The sequence below is a fragment of the Rhyacophila brunnea genome, unplaced genomic scaffold (assembly GCF_057557595.1).
Source record: "Rhyacophila brunnea isolate RB1 unplaced genomic scaffold, BYU_Rbru_1.0 scaffold_19, whole genome shotgun sequence".
NCBI lineage: Eukaryota > Metazoa > Arthropoda > Insecta > Trichoptera > Rhyacophilidae > Rhyacophila > Rhyacophila brunnea.
Window position 1 is genome coordinate 8303031 of NW_028232848.1, and position 18652 is coordinate 8321682.

The window sequence follows — 18652 nt, forward strand, 5'->3', positions numbered from 1 at the left end:
CTGGCGTATGCCGATGATATCGACATCATTGCCATATCAGAATTGGCGCTGAAAAAGGCATTCACAGCACTAGAAGCCTCTGCCAAAAGAATGGGTTTACAAATAAACGAGGCAAAAACTAAATACATGCCTGTCTATGTCACACCACGAGAAGTCGCACCAAAGTTAGATATTGGTGCATACAAGTTTGATACGGTCGACAGTTTCATATACCTTGGATCTCTTGTAACTCGACATAATGATATTACAGAAGAAATCAACAAGATAATCATGTCTGCGAATAAATGCTACTTTGGTCTGTTAAGACATTTTAAGTCCCGCTTACTATCTCGTCGAACTAAAAGCACTCTTTACAAAACACTTGTAAAGCCAGTGCTCGCCTACGCATCGGAAACCTGGACATTAACTCTGCGAAATGAACGAGCCCTGAACATCTTTGAAAGAAAAATTCTCCGCCGTATATATGGACCGATCAGGGATGGCACCAATTGGAGGAGAAGATATAATGCTGAGCTCTACGGACTGTACGAAGATTGCAGCGCAGTTCAATCAATAAAGATTGGAAGACTGCGATGGCTAGGTCATGTGCACCGTATGAATGACAATGAACCGGCAAAGAGAGTGATGTCCAGCAATCCAATAGGACGTAGAAGAAGAGGGAGGCCAAAGATTCGCTGGTTAGATGGAGCTGCCAGTGACTGCCGTATTCTGGGGGTACCAAATTGGAAAGCGGCCACACTGGATAGGGACAGGTGGAGGGAGCTGTTGGAGGAGGCCAGGACCCACACCGGGTTGTCGCGCCCCTGATGATGATGATGATGACACCTATTCAGGAACCAATTATGTGCGAAAGTCGAGGTCCTCCTGTATTTTGTGTGCCCAACCATTGATAATTGCTCTTAGCGAAACATGGCTCGACGACATCATATTGGCCAATGAGCTGTTCGGCAGTGAATATTCTGTCCATAGAACATACCGTCAAAATGGTAGACGAGGTGGGGGCGTTTTGCTGGCAATTAGAAATGGGGTAGCATTATTCACACAAACTTTATATCCAACCAGATCAAATATGAGTGAATATGATTTTGATTTTAATTTGTTGAAAGTAAATTTAAATTTTTGCCCACTGTACTTGGTCGCTATACTTCCCTCCCGGCAGCTCAGCGACTACATTCAGTGACCTTTTCACATAATAGAAAATTTGGTCCTGAATAACAAAAAAATAATTATTTTGGGAGATTTTAATTTTGTATTCCGCTGGTATAATTGAATCTGATTATACCAGCTTTAATAATTTATTATTAAAGCTGGATGTTATGGATATTATTAAAGCTAAATGCTATTACAACTCAAATCGTGGATGGGTAATGTTAATATAATACAGGTGTACGATCCAACTGCCGACAAAGATGACGATGTTATAGAATAATTCTATGAACAGATAAATGAAATTCTAAAATCGACTAAAGATAATGAAGTTACCTTGATTATAGGAGATTTCAACGCAAAGATTGGTAAAGGTAAAAGTGGAGAGTTAGTAGGAGAATTTGGTTTGGGACACAGAAATGATCGAGGAGAAAGATTACTACAATTTTGCCAGGAACAGAATATGGTTGTTTGTAACACATTATTCAAACTTCCAGCAAGGCGATTTTATAGATGGAAATCCCCACAAGATGATGGTAATAACATTGTAAGAAATCAAATACACTATATATTAATTCGCAATCGTTACAGAAATAGCATAACATCTACTAAAACTTATCCAGGAACTGTTATCTCATCTGACCACAATCCTGTTGTAGCTAGAGTAAAAATTAGATTAAAAAGATTACTGAGAGAACCATGCGCAACCCAACGTGTTGACATTAATCAACTGAAAGATCCCAAAGTCAAATAACAAGTGAAAAATGCACTGAACACAGAAATAGAACAAATAACAACTTCAGTCATTACATCCTCTGACATAACAGACAAGTGGGACAGGATAAAAGACGTGTTCTCCTCCATATCTAATAATCAATTAGAATATAAAATAACAGCTAAGAGGCAAAAATGGATGACAGGTGAGATTCTGTCTTTAATGGACGAAAGAAGAAAATGCAAAAATAAAAATGAAACTCAATATAGGAGAATTCATTATATCACAAAAAGAAAAATTTGTACAGCTAAAGAAGAATTGATGTCCAACCAATGCAAAGAAATTGAAAATCTCCAACGAAAATACGATTCCTTTAATATGCACAAGAAGATAAAGGAAACATTGGGAATTACGAGAGGAACCTCACCAACTATCTTGAAAGACGAAGATGGGCGTATTATATTAGATATAGAAAAGAAACTGATTCGTTGGAAGACATGTATTGAAATTCTGTTTGCTAAAATGATAGGGGACCTATTGGCTATACTTTTAATGAACGTGAACAAGCCCTATGCATAAATAGGGCAGAAATAATAAACGCAATACGAAATTCTAAAAATGGTAAAGCTGTCGGGCCTGATAATATTTACAACGAAATGATAAAATTATTAGAAGAAGGTCAATAAGAAATTCTCGTTGATTTGTTTAATAAAATTTACGAAACGGGCATAATTCACGATGATTGGTTGAAATCGACATTCATTACTCTACCAAAAAAGGCGAATGCAAAGGAGTGTAGTGAGTTTAGAACTATAAGTTTGATGAGCCACATGTTAAAAGTGTTACTGTTAGGCATCCTAAACTTCTCGAACTCTTACAGGAGAAAGGCATCGATGTAAGAGACATTCAACTGATAGCTAACTTATATTGGAATCAAACAGCGAATATTAAGATCGAAAACGAAATCAGTGGAGAGGTAAAAATTCGTCGCGGTGTAAGACAGGGGTATATATTGTCACCTCTGCTATTTAACATGACGTGCTCAGAAGCTATTTTCAAGGAAGCCTTACAAGGTGAATCGGTGGGTATTTTGGTTAATGGCAAACATATTAACAATATACGATATGCCGATAATACTGTGCTGATTGCTGATAGTTTAAAAAGTTTACATCAACTGGTAGAAAAAGGTTAATGAGGTCAGTAATTCTTATGGTTTAAAAATGAACCTCAAGAAAACAAAACTATTACTAGTATCAAAAATAGCGACACAGACACCAACACAAATTTTGTCATTAACAGCAAACCAATCGAACGTGTGACCCATTATAAATATTTAGATACGAGGGTGGGTCAATAAGTCCTTAGAAAAGCTGACAGGTGGCGCGACTAGTACTGTAAGCGGTTTGTTTTCATGCAGCGGCACTACCGATTCAGTATGCTGCGAAGTTTCAATCAGATTGGTCGGGTTGTTGTTTTTTATTTTCGTACATTTAAAAAAAAAATTGCTTGTTTACAAAAATGGAAAAATTGAGTTTAGAGCTGTTATTAAACATTTTAATATAAAAGGGTTAACAGCAAAGGAAATAAAAAATTGGATTTAGTTCACGGCATATCTGCTCCTTCACTTGCAACTATTTATAACTGGTTAAATGAATTTAAACGTGGTCGTACATCAACAAAGGATGAACCACGCTCAGGACGTCCTGTAGAGGTGACTACACCAGAAATGATCAATAAAATCCACGATATGGTGTTAAGTGACCGAAGATTAAAGTTGAGTGAGATAATTGAGGTTACAGGGATCTCAAAAGGTAGCGTCATTTCTATTTTACATGACAAATTGGGCATGAAAAAAGTTTCTGCAAGATGGGTGCCGCGTTTGCTCACAGTCGACAATAAACGCAATAGGGTGGTGGCCTCTAAAGCCCTGTTGTCGCTCATGCAACGCAATCCGGATGAATTTTTTCGTCGCTTTGTGACTGTAGATGAAACATGGATAGACCACTATACTCCCGAGACGAAAGATCAGTCAAAGCAGTGGATTGCGAAAGGCGAACCATGTCCAAAGAAGGCGAAAACCGTAAAATCAGCTGGTAAGGTTATGGCTACTGTATTTTGGGATGCACGTGGAATTATTTTCGTTGACTATTTGGAAAAAGGAAAAACAATAACAGGGGATTATTATGCATCTTTATTGGACCAGCTAAAAAACGAAATTGAAGAAAAACGGCCTCATTTAAACAGGAAAAAAATCCTCTTTCATCAGGACAATGCCCGTGTTCACACATGTTTACGATCAATGGCTAAAATTGAAGAATTGAAGTTCGAATTGGTCGACCACCCACCGTATTCGCCAGATTTAGCCCCCAGTGACTTTTTCCTTTTCCCAAACTTAAAAAAATGGCTAAGTGGACAACTTTTTTTTTCAAATGAAGAAGTCATCGATCGGACAAATGCTTATTTTGAAGACCTTCCGAAAACTTATTTTTCTGACGGTTTAAAAAAAATTGAGAAACGTCTAACCAAGTGTATTGAGCTCCAAGGAGATTATGTTGAGAAATAAAAAAAAAATACAAAAATAAAAACTGTTTTAATGCTTTTTTCTAAGGAATTATTGACCCACCCTCGTACATGGGTCAATGAGAAATGGAACCGGTCTCAGGAAATAAAAACTAGAATTGAGATCGCAAGGAGCGCCTTTCTCAAAATGAGACGCCTCCTTAGCAATCGAGATCTTAACTTAGGTCTGAGACTGCGTATGGTACGTTGTTATGTTCTCTCAATTCTTTTCTATGGTATGGAAGTATGGACGCTAAACCAAGAGATGTCACGGAGACTTGAAGCTTTCGAGATGTGGCTACATAGGCGCATCCTCAAAATTCCTCGGACTGACCGGGTGACAAATGTTGAAGTTCTCAATCGAATGGGGAAGGTCCGAGAAGTTCTACGTACCTAGTATGAAAATTAGGAAACTACAGTACCTCGGCCACATTATGGGAGGACAAAAATACAGCATTCCCCAACTTGTCATTCAAGGAAAGATCAATGGGAAGCGTAGCAGAGGACGGCGCTGCATTTCGTGGCTTAAGAACCTCCATGATTGGTACGAGTGCAGCTCCACTGAACTGTTCCGGGTAGCAGACGACAAAGATAAGATCGCTTTGATGGTGGCCGACTTCCGCTAGGGGATGGCACAATAAGAAGAAGAATAATTTATTTAATCTAAAACAATTTTCTTCTGTGAAAAATAGTCTCGGTCGGACGCTTGATTTGGTGCTATGTAGCGTTGGTTGCATGGTGGTCAGCGCGTGTGACGAGCCTCTCGTTCCTGATGATGTCTATCATCTCTCTACTTGCACAATTGTATCTTTTAAGCATGTATCGCACAGAGATGATGCGTCGATTCCGCCACTGAATAGGCATAATCCGCAATGGAGTTTTTCAAATGGAATTTTTTTAGCGTTGTATAATTCTCTGGGTAGGTAATACTTAAGAACATACGGGTTCTTTCCTTTTGATAATGATAATAAAATGAATTTACCGACTCGTTTTCCTCTGGGTATGCTATCAATGCAATCACTGTCCACCCGAAGAGTGATTGTTCTTTTAAACCATTTCTTTTTACTTCATCGAGGGTTCATTTACAATCCGTATATACTGGAAAATATTAATTTTCATGTTCCCACCAATATCACTCGTAACTCTAAGCCGGCTCGCACATCACAACTCGCCTTGTGTGCCTGACGGCCATAAATCAAATTTTCTGAGACCGCCGATGAATGTTGCATGCTACACCCTCGCACATCTGCCTAGCGGCAAACATCAAACGAGAAAAAGGAGAGCCTCTCGTCTGCCTTTTTTATTGTGTTGATTGTATGAACAAACGTCAAACGCGGTGACCAGCGATGAGCGAGCAATGATAGTGTAGACAGAGCCAGAGACAGAAATGGCCGATGGCCGCAGGCTGTGCGCTTGCGCGGAGTCGACTTTTTTTAGATACAACATGCAGGCTGTAGCAAATGCGACATGTTGCATCTGCGGATCGTCTCGCGTCGCAGTTGCATCGGCCAATCTGCGAAGCTCCATTTAATAACGTTTGTTTCTTGGTTTATGATGACGTCACATCGACGAATTCGTCGTAAGACGCATGCAGCGAGTTCTGATGTGCGAGCCCTCTACAGTCTTCAAGATACCTCGTCGCAGGACAGATGTTATGTTTCATGATGCTGTGTATTGTGCAATTAACTTATTTGATGGCACCATGCAGTTTGATTTATTTTTTATTAACTATATAATGCTTGTGGACGTGTTAAATAGGTTAAATTTATAATTGGATATATTATCACGTTTCTTTAATATTTACATATATATACACATGCTGTCTTTTCTACTTTCTTGTTATAGGTATTAGTTGTTATTTGTAATTAAGATATTTTTATAATGTTGTATTTATTATGTATTATGGCGCATTGGCCAATCGCTGTAATGCCGTAATACTCTTTTTTTAAATAAATAAATTATCCCTTTTCCCACGTAATTTTGATATTTTGTAAATCCAGAGTAAGCTGGGGCGGATTTATAGTCGTTTTATTTATATCGTATGTAAGTAGGTACTGGATGCATCTAGCTCTAGTATATTATTATGAGTTATGGGCTCGCTTCGCTATTTAAGGATTTTAGAATACTCTGATTATTGCTCTCGTACCACTCAATCCCTTTTCTGTCTTTATGTGTGATGCGTTCTTTTATATTATATTGGGCATATTCAGAAACGTCCCGTGCGGGTAGGCAGATTGAGCGTCGCTTGGGGCGGCAGTTACTCGAAGGGCGGCAAATGAGAATCATTTGCTATATAATATATAGATATAGCTACCTAAACTTAGTAATAACGAAAATATTTTAAATTAAAAATTCAGCTCGCTGGTTGGAAACAAAATGTATTAATTGACATAAAAAGTTTAAGAAGACTATTTTTTTGTCGTGTTCGTGATGTCTAGTTTATTTCCATTGCCCTTTTTAGATATTCTATAATACAATTAATATAACCATAGTAAAAATATTGTATAAAAATGGGGCGGCATTTTGGCGCTGACTAGGGGCGGAATTTTGTCTAGGGGCGTCACTGGGCATATTTATGTGTTATGAAGTAGGTAGTCAGACGGTAGGGTTGCAATAGCCGTCCAATAATTGCGACTTTAAACCTAAGTATTGAAGCAGCCGTGTATCGTATCATTTACAATCGAGTACATCCCTAGTTGTTATCAATTCATGGCGGTTTTCATGCAGCCATTTGCAAACCGAACTATAAATTATAGTACAATACTATTATAATTTTGATTGCGTTAAAAATGTAAATTACTATAATTTTACGCCAACTCCCTAAAGTTCCTTTACTATAGGTAGTTTTTTTTTCATAAATACTATATTTTTTACACAATGTACTATAACTAGTATAGAAATAGATGGCAAATATGCTAAGCAGACTATACAATCATAGGTATCCATATAAACTTTCGACTTTGTAGTGTGGTAGTATGCGTAATTTGTTTGTTTGGCGATAACTGTCAAGGTCAAATAAATATTACAAATACCGCCGGTTCACGGTTGCCTATTGCCAAAAACTTTCACCAGAAATACAGTATTATTATTTAATTGATAGTGCCCGCGAGCTGTGGAGGCTCGTCGGCTTATCATTGAAACTACACCTACAGATAAAAATATCTCTTTTCTGTCGCGACGTCGCGTTAAACGTGGTGCAAGGTTAGTTATTCCGTATGGAGACAATCGAGTGGTTCGGTTAGTTTTCGGTCTTGCTTTTACAATCTCAATTAAGTGTCTTCGTAAAAGTGATAGAAGCAGTCTTGTGTCAATTTTCAATCGTCGTTTTAAACAGTTGTTTATTGTTAAATATCTCAAAATGACACAAAGCGGACCGGCGTTCGACACCAACTGCATGACCCTGACGAGGTTTGTCTTGGCAAACCAGAGGCAAGTTCCAACTGCAACCGGAGACCTGAGTCAGCTTTTGAACTCCATACAAACAGCGGTAAAGGCAATCCAGTCAGCTGTCCGAAAAGCGGGAATAGCCAGTCTGTGAGTAGTAATTTTAGTTTCTTTAAAAAAATACCTAGGTATTTACTAAACTGTTTCGTTCTTACAAGAATCATATTGGTATTATTCACAGAAACAAAAATACCTACTTGAATTATTATAAAGATGCCTGTGTATAATATTTAGTGGTCTTCCAGGAAGTCTGAATCTGGTTGGCTTGTTGTACGATAAGATTGTCTTAATTCAATTATTACTTCAGTAAATAAATTTATGGTAAATGTGCCGCAGAGGTGGACATGAGATTTTACAACTTTCATTTTAGACCAAACCAAACCTAACATAACCTAACCTAACCTACCCCAACCTAATTATTACCTCGTATAATCTTAGTTTGTGATAATGGTGATCAAAATGTATGAAAATTTAAAATTTTCAATTAACGATTATTGGATCGAAAAGCCGATGCGCCGACAGAAAACGGTATTTATTATAATTGTCTACTTGGAATAAACTGTTTTCATAAAAAAAAAATTGTAAAAGCTCGTGTCCACCTATGCTGCACAATTACCAAATTTATTAAATCTTACGTAACAGTATAATATATTACGAATCTATGTATGTTGCAATCCTCCTAAAGACGGCTACCCAAAGGGCAGCAAATCGAAGAATGAAAACAAGTTCTATTTAAAAATATGTAGGTACTAATAGATTTCAATTTAGAAATTTAAAGTCTTCCATCTATAATTATTAATAACAAATATACCACAGTTATATCTATACAAAAATCTTGAAAAGAATTATCTCAAAGTCTCAATAGAATCGGTCAATGTCGTATCATACTAAAAGCATTAATAATTCCGCAAAAATCTAATTTTTCTTACTTACTTACCAGTGGGTCTATTCTATGCTTATCGACCGCTAAAGTGATAAAGTGATAAATATTATCAAACTTAGGGTAGGTTTGTATCAAAATATTAGCACTTATTGTAACAATTACACGTAGTTGGTTTTTATTGTTGCAATAAGTGCTATATTTTAACAGCACCTATCTTGCTGCTGTTAAAATATCGCACTTATTGCAACAATAAAAACCAGCTTCGTGTAATTGTTACAATAAGTGCTAATATTTTGATACAAACCTACCCTAAGTTTGATACTATTTATCAATTTAGTGTTCGATAAGTATAGAATAGACCCACAGGAAGTGAACTCAGTTGTAAAGTTGTTGATTTTGAAAGAGAAATTTTGTCATAAATTTGTTCGATGGATAGTAAAAAAAGAATTTTCTTTTGATTATAATATTATTTTAGTTAGGGGGGAATTTTCAGTTTCACCCAAGCTACAACATGCATTGTACAGGCCTGCCGACACATGAGACTTTGCTGTTATAATAATATGTACTTAATAGTCTTATAGATATAATATGAATATTTCTGTCAAATTCTAGCCATGGAATATCGGGCGAAACAAACGTCCAGGGGGAGGAAGTCAAGAAGTTGGACATCCTGTCGAATGACTTATTCGTCAATATGCTCAAGTCCTCCTTCACCACATGTCTGTTGGTTTCGGAAGAAAATGAAAAGATTATAGAGGTCAGTCATTGGTTTTACCTTGATCTTTATTTTCTTTAATAAAAAAGTCTAACAAACTATTAAAAAGAAAATTATGCTATTTCTCCGTAGATTATTTTAGCATATTATTATGCTGCCAAAAACTGTTATAAAATCTAAAGTAAAAAAATATGTTTATTAACACTTAGGCTATGACAGCAGAGCTATTCTAACATAAATCACTTAACTCCAAAATCAATAAAAAAGTGATTAAAATGATATGTCGTATTCAGGCAGTTAATTATTATCCTAATATTTTCAACACGGTCGCCCATGACCGCGAGCTGTCAAATGACATTAAGTAACACAGTTAACACATCTTACTTGATTCAAATAGCATGCATTTAGAATCAAGTAAGATATGTTATCTGTGCTAACAATTATCATAACCTTGTTTAAGAAATTGCTTTGAGTGATATCCGTGTTATTATAGAGCAATAAAAATAACAGAAACGTGTAACCGTATAAACTATTTAGAATAGCCCTGCAGGAGTACCAATAATTAATGTAATGAAGCACACAATAACAATTTTAACTCAGATTTGAGAAAATAGCATACAAGTAATCCTCGACTTTCTATGTCATATTGGTTTCTGAAAATGTACCTAGGTATATAAAAAGTGAGCAATGTAAAAAAAACAGAAAAGTATGTTTTAAATTTTTTTTTTCTAAAGGAAACAGGTACAATTCATTCCGACCATGTCCGATCCTAATACGATCATATGGGCCTCCACGGTGTGGAGGTTTGTAATAATGGATAGGTATTTTCTTTTACAACTTATTAAGATACATTATCACCCAAACAATTTGGACTATAAATTATTAGAAGGAGCCTTATATGTAATGACATTTGAAATTAGTTAGCAAGCGCATGAAGCATGATTAAGTTGGTAAACTCCACAAATATTAATATCGCTCAGTTGCCATTCCTGTTTTCTTACTCAGTGGCAGCCATTTTTTGTTCATTGTGATCACTTACTTAAGTGCAGTTATAAACGGTTTCAAATGTTTTGAAAATTTTATTATTTAATTTTAGGTGGAGACAGAAAAACAAGGAAAGTACATCGTTTGCTTCGATCCTTTGGATGGGTCATCTAATATTGATTGTTTGGTATCGATTGGATCCATTTTCGGCATCTATAAGTAAGTTCCATCATCAGCTTTAAGACTATACTAGTTTGAATTGTGAAAAATCACACCATTTGGAGCCCGTTCATTTATAAAGTAAGTGTTTACTGGGTAAAAAATAAATTTACAATCCTTTTGAAAAATTGGCACATTCTAAATTCTGATAAATTTTGCTCTAAATATTATTTCAAACTTTTTTTGAAAGCTATGTCCAACAATATGAAATAATATATTATATTGGACCTAAATAATATAATAAACAAAATGGTAATGTACAGAATTTGTACAGAAACAACTTTAGAAATATTATATCGATTAGAAAAATATTTGAACCGAATGATCTTTGAATTCTCATATCTCGGCAATTCTCGTAACATGATATAAAAATAAATTTTAGCACTAGTTTTAACATGACTACGTACTCATGTTAAAACTTCTTAAAACAGGGGGTCTTCATTGGATAACTCGGATAAATAACCTCAGATGAGGGTAATTGGGACCGAAAAAATACCTCTTAAAGCGAATCCACTTAAAACAGAGACCAAAATTACTTAGTAAATGGGTTTAATTGGGACACATTTAAAAAAGAAAAAGACACGTGATTGAAGTGACAGTTGACGACTGTGTGCTATTTCCCTGCAAATTCGTAACTGCGGGGACTCGGATAATGGAATTCAAACATGTGACTATTTTCTATCAAAAGGTAATACGCATTTTATTTTATTTTGGTATATGCCACCATGCCATGCACATAGTATATAAAATGTCAATATTATTTTCATAGCAACGATATATAATTTGAATGTTTTGGTAATATCAATATTTTTTTCTGGAATGGTAATTGATGTTCGTTTGAGAAGGCCTCTTTTACAGCACATTGAAACCAATTATTTAAAATTTACATTCGCATAGGTATTTAACTTTGCAGTCGATTAGTTGAATCTTCAGCACCTCAATCGGTCGCGCGATATTGAAAATAATATTTTTTTTATTCAACGAATAATTCACAAGGTTTAAGAATGTTTCTTGATTTTCTTTTATTGATTGTTTTCAAAATTATGTATGTTCAATAAAAAGAATGTTACATTCTTAAATCTTGTGAATTATTCGTTGAATAAAAAAATAGTTAATTAAATTATTAGCAAGTTCAAGTAAGTTACAACAAAAAAAATCTTTGGGGTGATCCGTGACGTAGTTAGTAATTAAAGTAATTAATACCTACTTTGATTTAAAAATACAAAAGTTGATCGCCAATAGTAACTCAATTTGGAAAGCGCTTTATTGTAAGGGTCGTTAGTTAAAATTTGTTGCAATTAGATAGGATACCGATAGCATTGTTGTCAATGTGCATGGGCGCGAAATTCGAGACACACGTTCGATTCCTGCCGGGTGTGGTATTTTTTTTTCAAAAAAAGATTTTTTCTATTGGTTATATATTTTCTCAGAAATGTTTTTAAAATTATGTATGTTCAATTGAAAATACAACCCCGACTGTACATGTCCATAATTCATGTTTTCCCGCAATTCGTATGTAGATTCTGCAGTACATCTGATTCCAGGTTTTAGGTTTTATTTCCCACAATTTATCTCTGAAATATTCACATAAACCACATTCAATTCAATGCATATGAATTCAAGACGCATGCATGTGTGCGTTAGACATGTCTACAGTGTCCAAGATACCAGTGTCCAAGAGATTGTATAAGTTTTTGTTGTTGTTTTTTTTTACACCCATTCCATTAACGTCTTAGCAAAAAAAATTTTGTTAGTTTAAGAGAAAAGGAAAATTGTTGAAAAGGTGAAAGAACACATTGATATAATATGCTTCTAACGAATTTATATGATTTTTATACGTTTTCCATTTATTTATGTTAGTCCATTCAAAAATGTAAAAACGAGGTTTCTCTGTATTTCATAAATAGCACGATGTGACACCTGTATTTTCAGATTTCATGATGAAAAAATTGTTTTTGTTAAATTTTTTTTCTACGCATGCACAAGACAAAACAATCTGGACTAGCGTCACAATAGGCTGATTACATGAAGCCATTATTCAATTTGACTTGACTATACTTTGATTATATATAATGGTATCATTTATCTGGTTGTTTATCAAGAGTATGATTAAAGTGGTTCAGGAAGGTTAGACCATCTTGTTATCTTGAAGATTAAATTATTAATTTTATTGTTGTTATCGTTTCTTACACTGAATTCGTTTTTCATTATAAAAATATCAAACTGTGATGAATAAATTATATTTTTGCTTGTTACCACCTTGATAACAATATTCATGTGTTGTATGAATGAATAAATCAACAAGCTACTTATGAATCAAACTGGCAATTCATGATTTAACACTTTTCACCTAAATTATCATCGCAGTATTAAATGAAGAGTTTCGATATGTGAAATCCGTCATGACGGTGTCAGAAATACTGATTGGTTAGAAAAGCCTTAGAGCTTGTACAAATAACGCGTGTCTCGTCTCGATACGCCGCGAGTGCATGTGGACAGCTCAATGAGGTCACCTGTATCTTGACCGCGCGCGATGATTACATGTGGACGGCTCAATGAGCTCAAATTACACCATCTGGACAAGACCTTAGTGCTAGGATAGAACTCACATAATAACAGTGGGGAAGAGTGGTGGTAGGCTGTGGAGATTCTACATAAATAGTGCACACTAAACTTTGTCAGTCATATTTATTGGTTTTCATTGAACTAAAATTTAATTCAACCCTGCCTGTTGTCTCTGATTCTTTTGGAATGTATTTATTTATCTTTACTTACTACATGAGGTTGAGTCGATAACTCTTTGTCACAAAGATTCTAATTTAGTTTAATCATTAGTGTAATCCTCTGACTTTATTTGTCGTTAATTATCGTTTATTTATTTCAGAAAAACTACACCCGGCTCTCCACAGTTGTCCGATGCTTTGAAACCCGGTAGAGAGTTGGTGGCTGCAGGATACGCTCTGTACGGTTCGGCTACAATGATGGTGCTCTCACTGGGAAATGGCGTAAACGGATTCATGTACGATCCATCAATCGGCGAATTCATTTTGACCGATCCCAACATGACGATTCCTGAACGCGGAAAGATTTACTCAATAAATGAAGGTAAATCATAAGTCACTTAGCTATCTGGCATTGCGATAACTCCTAGGTTCGAATTATATGTAGCTAGGTAACGAATTCAAATTTAAACTATGCTCTTATATTCCTTAAATTCTCAGCACCTCATTTAATACAATACAATTATTAATTAAGTTTTAAATTTTACACTCATGTTCAAAAATTACATGACAATCTGTTGATATTGTCAGGTGACGCGATAATTAATAATATAACCATATGACCCTTAGGGCCTCGTGCATAGAATGTTGACATTAAATAGATTTAACTAGTGATAAAACCTACACATATTATATGAAAAGGGAATGACAGCTGATACCAAAACTGACTGACTAGTTACTAGTTCTCGGCAGCGGTGAGGGCTGGAGGTAGGCTGTTAAGATTCAACATAAATAGTGCACACTAAACTTTGTCAGTGATACTTATTTGTTTTCATTGAACTAAGAATATAATTTGCAGATAGTGCTGGTTAACTTTTAAAAGTCAATGAAACCGTGCCTAACCAAACATCATAGTAGTTTAGGTATGCTATGGACGATCCGACAAAAATAGTGCACACTTTTTCAGTCATACTTATTTGTTTTCGTTGAATTAAAAATACATATTGCAGATGGTGTTGGTTAGTTTTTTCAAATTCATTAAACCCTGCTTAACCCAAACCATAATCGATATATTCTTCTATTTATAATATATTTGAAATTATATAATTGTGGTTTAATGGCATAATTTTAGATATTCTATAGATAAAACGAATATTTTTTGACTATGGCTTGGATAGGCAGGGTTTAATTGAATTTTAAAAACTAACAAACACTATCTGTATATTGTAGTCTTAGTTCAATGAAAACAAATACGTTTCACTGACAAAGTTTATGTACTTATGTCAGATCTTAAAAGCTACCTTCACCCTTCACCACCGGTTCTTAGTTATCCAAACATCGGCTGACTAGTGATTAAGCCGACTCGTACCTATGCACTATGCTTATGCCCTTATTCCAAGATATCAATTACAAGCTTGTTTACTGTTTTTTTTAAGGATACTCACATCTTTGGCACCCGTCTATTACACAATACGTTGCCCTCAAGAAGGATCCCAACGCCGGAAAACCGTACGGAGCTAGATACGTTGGATCTATGGTAGCCGATGTCCATAGAACTATCAAATACGGAGGCATATTCATGTACCCTGCTACCTCCGCGTCGCCCAAGGGAAAGGTAGTGCATTTGTTTATTTTCTATCTGATACTATATTAAGAGCGTACATAAGTGAAACGGCAAATAATTTTCAACTATAGGTGTGACGAAATTTCGTACTGGCTGCCAATCGGAGAGCGAAAGTCGAGCTGTGAACACATCTTGTTGTTTTGTGATGGCGTCAGGGGAATTAATTCTTAAATCGTGTAAAGATGACTAAAAAACGTTACCCATTTACTTGAAAAAGAAAACATGTCAATGAATACATTATTATTATTATTACAAATAGAACAATAAACATAACACTAAATGGACGCATGTTGAATTTTTATGACAAATTATTTTTTGTTCTGCACGTGTCGTTTTCACATTCTTCGCGCCGCGCAGTCACAATCGTTTTAGACCGTGCCCCAGCTGAAGTATAGCCTTAATGAAATACCAAATGATAATATTGTCTTGTACTAAGCCTATGAGAAAAAGTTGAATAAGTGGTTAACCATACTCGTCTCACAAAAAGTGCTATAACGAGGTTTCTCTCGACCATGTCCGATCGTAATAAGATCATATGGTACTCCACAGAGTGGAGGTTTGTATTAACAGATTTTGTTTTTACGAGAAATGGATATCAGCCACTTCCTTCCAGACCTTACAGCTCAACCTGTAAGGTCCATACTCTGACTCATACACCAATTGAAAAACCGAAATAGGCCGACACTATTCTAGAACCATCAGATCTTAACTGCAATTCTATGGCGCTGTATGCAGAGGTAAAGACATTGCCAGGTGTCGGGAGGATGTATAAATATATCTGAAAGCGCAGCGGATCAGTAGTTCCACAGATCACTACTAAGATGCCCACAGCCATGATAATGTAATAGTAAGGCTATAGGGCTGACTTGTTTATGTAAAGAAGTATGTACTATTATGCATAGGACCTATTATGATTTTTAATTAAATTAACTTTGCTAAATTATGCTTTCTTACAAATGTTTATTTTTGTATCGTTGTAGCTCCGTCTATTATATGAATGCATTCCAATGGCTTATCTGGTGAGCCAAGCCGGGGGACTGGCCACAAACGGAAACATCCCAATATTAGACATTGTACCGGAAAGTATCCACCAGAGGGCGCCCATCTTCCTCGGGTCAAAGCTGGATGTTGAAGATGTTATGAAGGTTATCAAGCAACATTCATGAGACAAGAAATCAAATGGATTGCAATAATTTTTTTTTGAAATTGTTATGTTTTACTATCTCTATTTTGTATACAAATAGATTACGGTTACAATGAATGTATTAACTACATAACATAAATGCAGCTGATATTATTACGTTTTAAACGAGGTCCAATAATTTTTGAATGGTTGAGAATAAAGAATATTTTTATAAAAAAAATCAATTTATTAATGTTTGTAGGTAGTGTCCAGTTGAACCATGAAAACCTCAAAAAACCCAGCATTGCTAACTTGGTGTTAAAGTAGGCATCCGCCATGTTAGAAATGCATCTAGTTTATGGCGTTAAACCTAGCATTTTTCGACACCGAAAACAGCTTTAAAAGTTACAGGAAAAGGCCAAAATCAAGATATTAAAAAAGGCATTTGACAAAAATGTAAACTGTAATGTTGACTGTAAAAATTTCGTAGATTTCTGGGGAAAAAAATTTGGCCAGAAGTAAAAACAATGCTGTTCCTAATTATTTTAAAAAAAATCCCTTGGCAACGCACCTATTGAATATTTTTTTTTGTTTTTTGGCAAAGCTTGAGTGAGAAGAGAATAGTCAATACAAGATTATTTTGGTAAACAATAGAAAATCATTGTGTTTTGTTCAAACCATAAAATTTGACTCGATTTTAGAAAAAAATTATAAATAGACTAGAAAATTGAATTAATGTTCACATTGAATCTAATAAAATTGGAGACCATATAGTATATGGTCATCTCTTTCCGACAAGAAAGCTCATGGCGAACTGTGCGACGGTGAAATGTTTTATGTACAATTTACATGTAACCCGTTGACACAACACCATCTGCTTTGTTGTGCGTCCTCGTCCTAAGCCATGGTTGTGGAGTAGAAGGAATGTATTTCAGGTAGCCATTACCACTGACTATTATTTAATCCAGGACTAAGAGGTAAAACAAAGATTCTGCCTGTGTCTGGTATAAAAAATTAAACAAGTGAAATCGATTTTATTTTTCTTTAATAATACAAAATACTCTTAAATTAAAACTATTACATATATATTCAAAATCAATTTATAATTTACAAAGAATACAGTCATGATTCAATTCACTACAAAACTCATCGAGTAACATCATGTTGAAATTAAATATGTATATCGTTATCTTCCTTCAGTTTGTGTACTGCAGATGTGCAGTGTTTTGCCAACACTGAAAAGTGCCAAAAGCCATAATTACCACCAGCGTTTATTACTACAGTAAAACCCCGTTAATAAGAACATGGATAATTCGTGATCCCGCGTAAATCGAAATTTTCGTGAAAAAAAGTCCCTTGAACACTATTTTTATATAAAACAATACTTTTATTTCGATTTCGTAATAAGAAATGATTTCAGAGTCCTGGCATATAAAAATATTCAATAAATCATAATAAAGTACACTACTTCATGAGCCAGTCATTGAAAATTGTGGCAGACTTTTTTTAAAACATCATAAATTGCTTATTTTATTAAGGTAATAAAAATAATCCTGACATTTTATGACCCATCAGTGGCACAACTGCACTCCACTCAAAGGAAAAACAATAACTCCCATGTTACAGGGCTGTAGGTATATAATTACAGTCGAACTCAGTTATTACGATCACGGACATAGCGAGATCTCAGATGTAATGAGGAAACATTCGTTGACATTTTAGATTATGATTTTACTTTTATAACAAGCTACTTATCGTATATACCGAGCAAAATTTTTCTTAAAACTGTTAATGTGTCAATCGTTTAAAAACATTTTCGACCCTAAGCAATAAAATCCGACATCCGTAGACTGATGCAGCCGGGATCGGATGACGTTTATGACATTAATTTAAGTACCTAATTGGTGTTTTCACCAACAACATTGAAAAAATATCCACGCATATGGTTGAAATTTCATGTAAAAAATCCAAGCTAAGTCAGTACCTACCTGCGTTCATTACAATAAACAACTTTTGCAGTTGCCATGCTTGTTTTGGGGAAAAATAAAATAAACTAATTGTGTATTTTTGTTTGAATTGTGACTTTTTGTGTTATGTGATAGCTCATTTAAAAATACCTATTCTCTGATATAACGAGTAATTCATACAACGAGCAAATTTAGTCGGTCCCATCTTCCTCGTAATAACCAAGTTCAACTGTATCGTTGATTGTTTATTGGATTTTCACATAGTTTTACTAGAGAACTAATGCCAAACGATTGTGTAGACAAATTGGAAAAATAAAAAATATTTCATATTTTTTTTATAATTCTAGCTCAATAAAATACCTACCTACATTACTTGGTAACTTCAATTAGTGGATTAATGACACATGGTATTTGCACAGATTTTAATTTTAAAGAATTAATAAAAGGAAATTTGTGGGTCTATTCTATGCTTATCGACCGCTAAAGTCATAAAGTGATAAATATTATCAAACTTAGGGTAGGTTTGTATCAAAATATTAGCACTTATTGTAAC

General features: G+C 34.9%; 2 protein-coding genes across 2 annotated transcripts in view; one reads left to right on the forward strand and one right to left on the reverse strand.

Moving 5' to 3' along the window:
- Window positions 1–7624: 7624 nt before the first annotated feature.
- fbp (fructose-1,6-bisphosphatase) lies at window positions 7625–17163 on the forward strand. Its single transcript, XM_085946062.1, has 6 exons — window positions 7625–7954; window positions 9360–9504; window positions 10559–10665; window positions 13550–13770; window positions 14822–15000; window positions 15990–17163. Exons 1-6 carry the CDS (start codon window positions 7779–7781, stop codon window positions 16173–16175), a joined length of 1014 nt encoding a protein of 337 aa, XP_085802188.1. The 5' UTR covers window positions 7625–7778; the 3' UTR covers window positions 16176–17163.
- A 1273-nt stretch (window positions 17164–18436) lies between these two features.
- Cbp80 (Nuclear cap-binding protein subunit 1) overlaps window positions 18437–18652 on the reverse strand; it is a 65167-nt gene continuing 64951 nt past the window's right edge. Inside the window, exon 10 of the mRNA XM_085946061.1 lies at window positions 18437–18641. The gene's annotated coding sequence lies outside the window, so the exon portion shown is untranslated. The remainder of the gene's footprint in view (window positions 18642–18652) is intronic.

Coding starts and splice junctions, on each gene's coding strand:
- fbp (XM_085946062.1), top strand. CDS start 7,779: ATGACACAAAGCGGACCGGCGTTCGACACCAACTGCATGACCCTGACG. Junction 10,666..13,549: donor TCCATTTTCGGCATCTATAA/GTAAGTTCCATC, acceptor TATTTATTTCAG/AAAAACTACACCCGGCTCTC. Junction 15,001..15,989: donor CCGCGTCGCCCAAGGGAAAG/GTAGTGCATTTG, acceptor GTATCGTTGTAG/CTCCGTCTATTATATGAATG.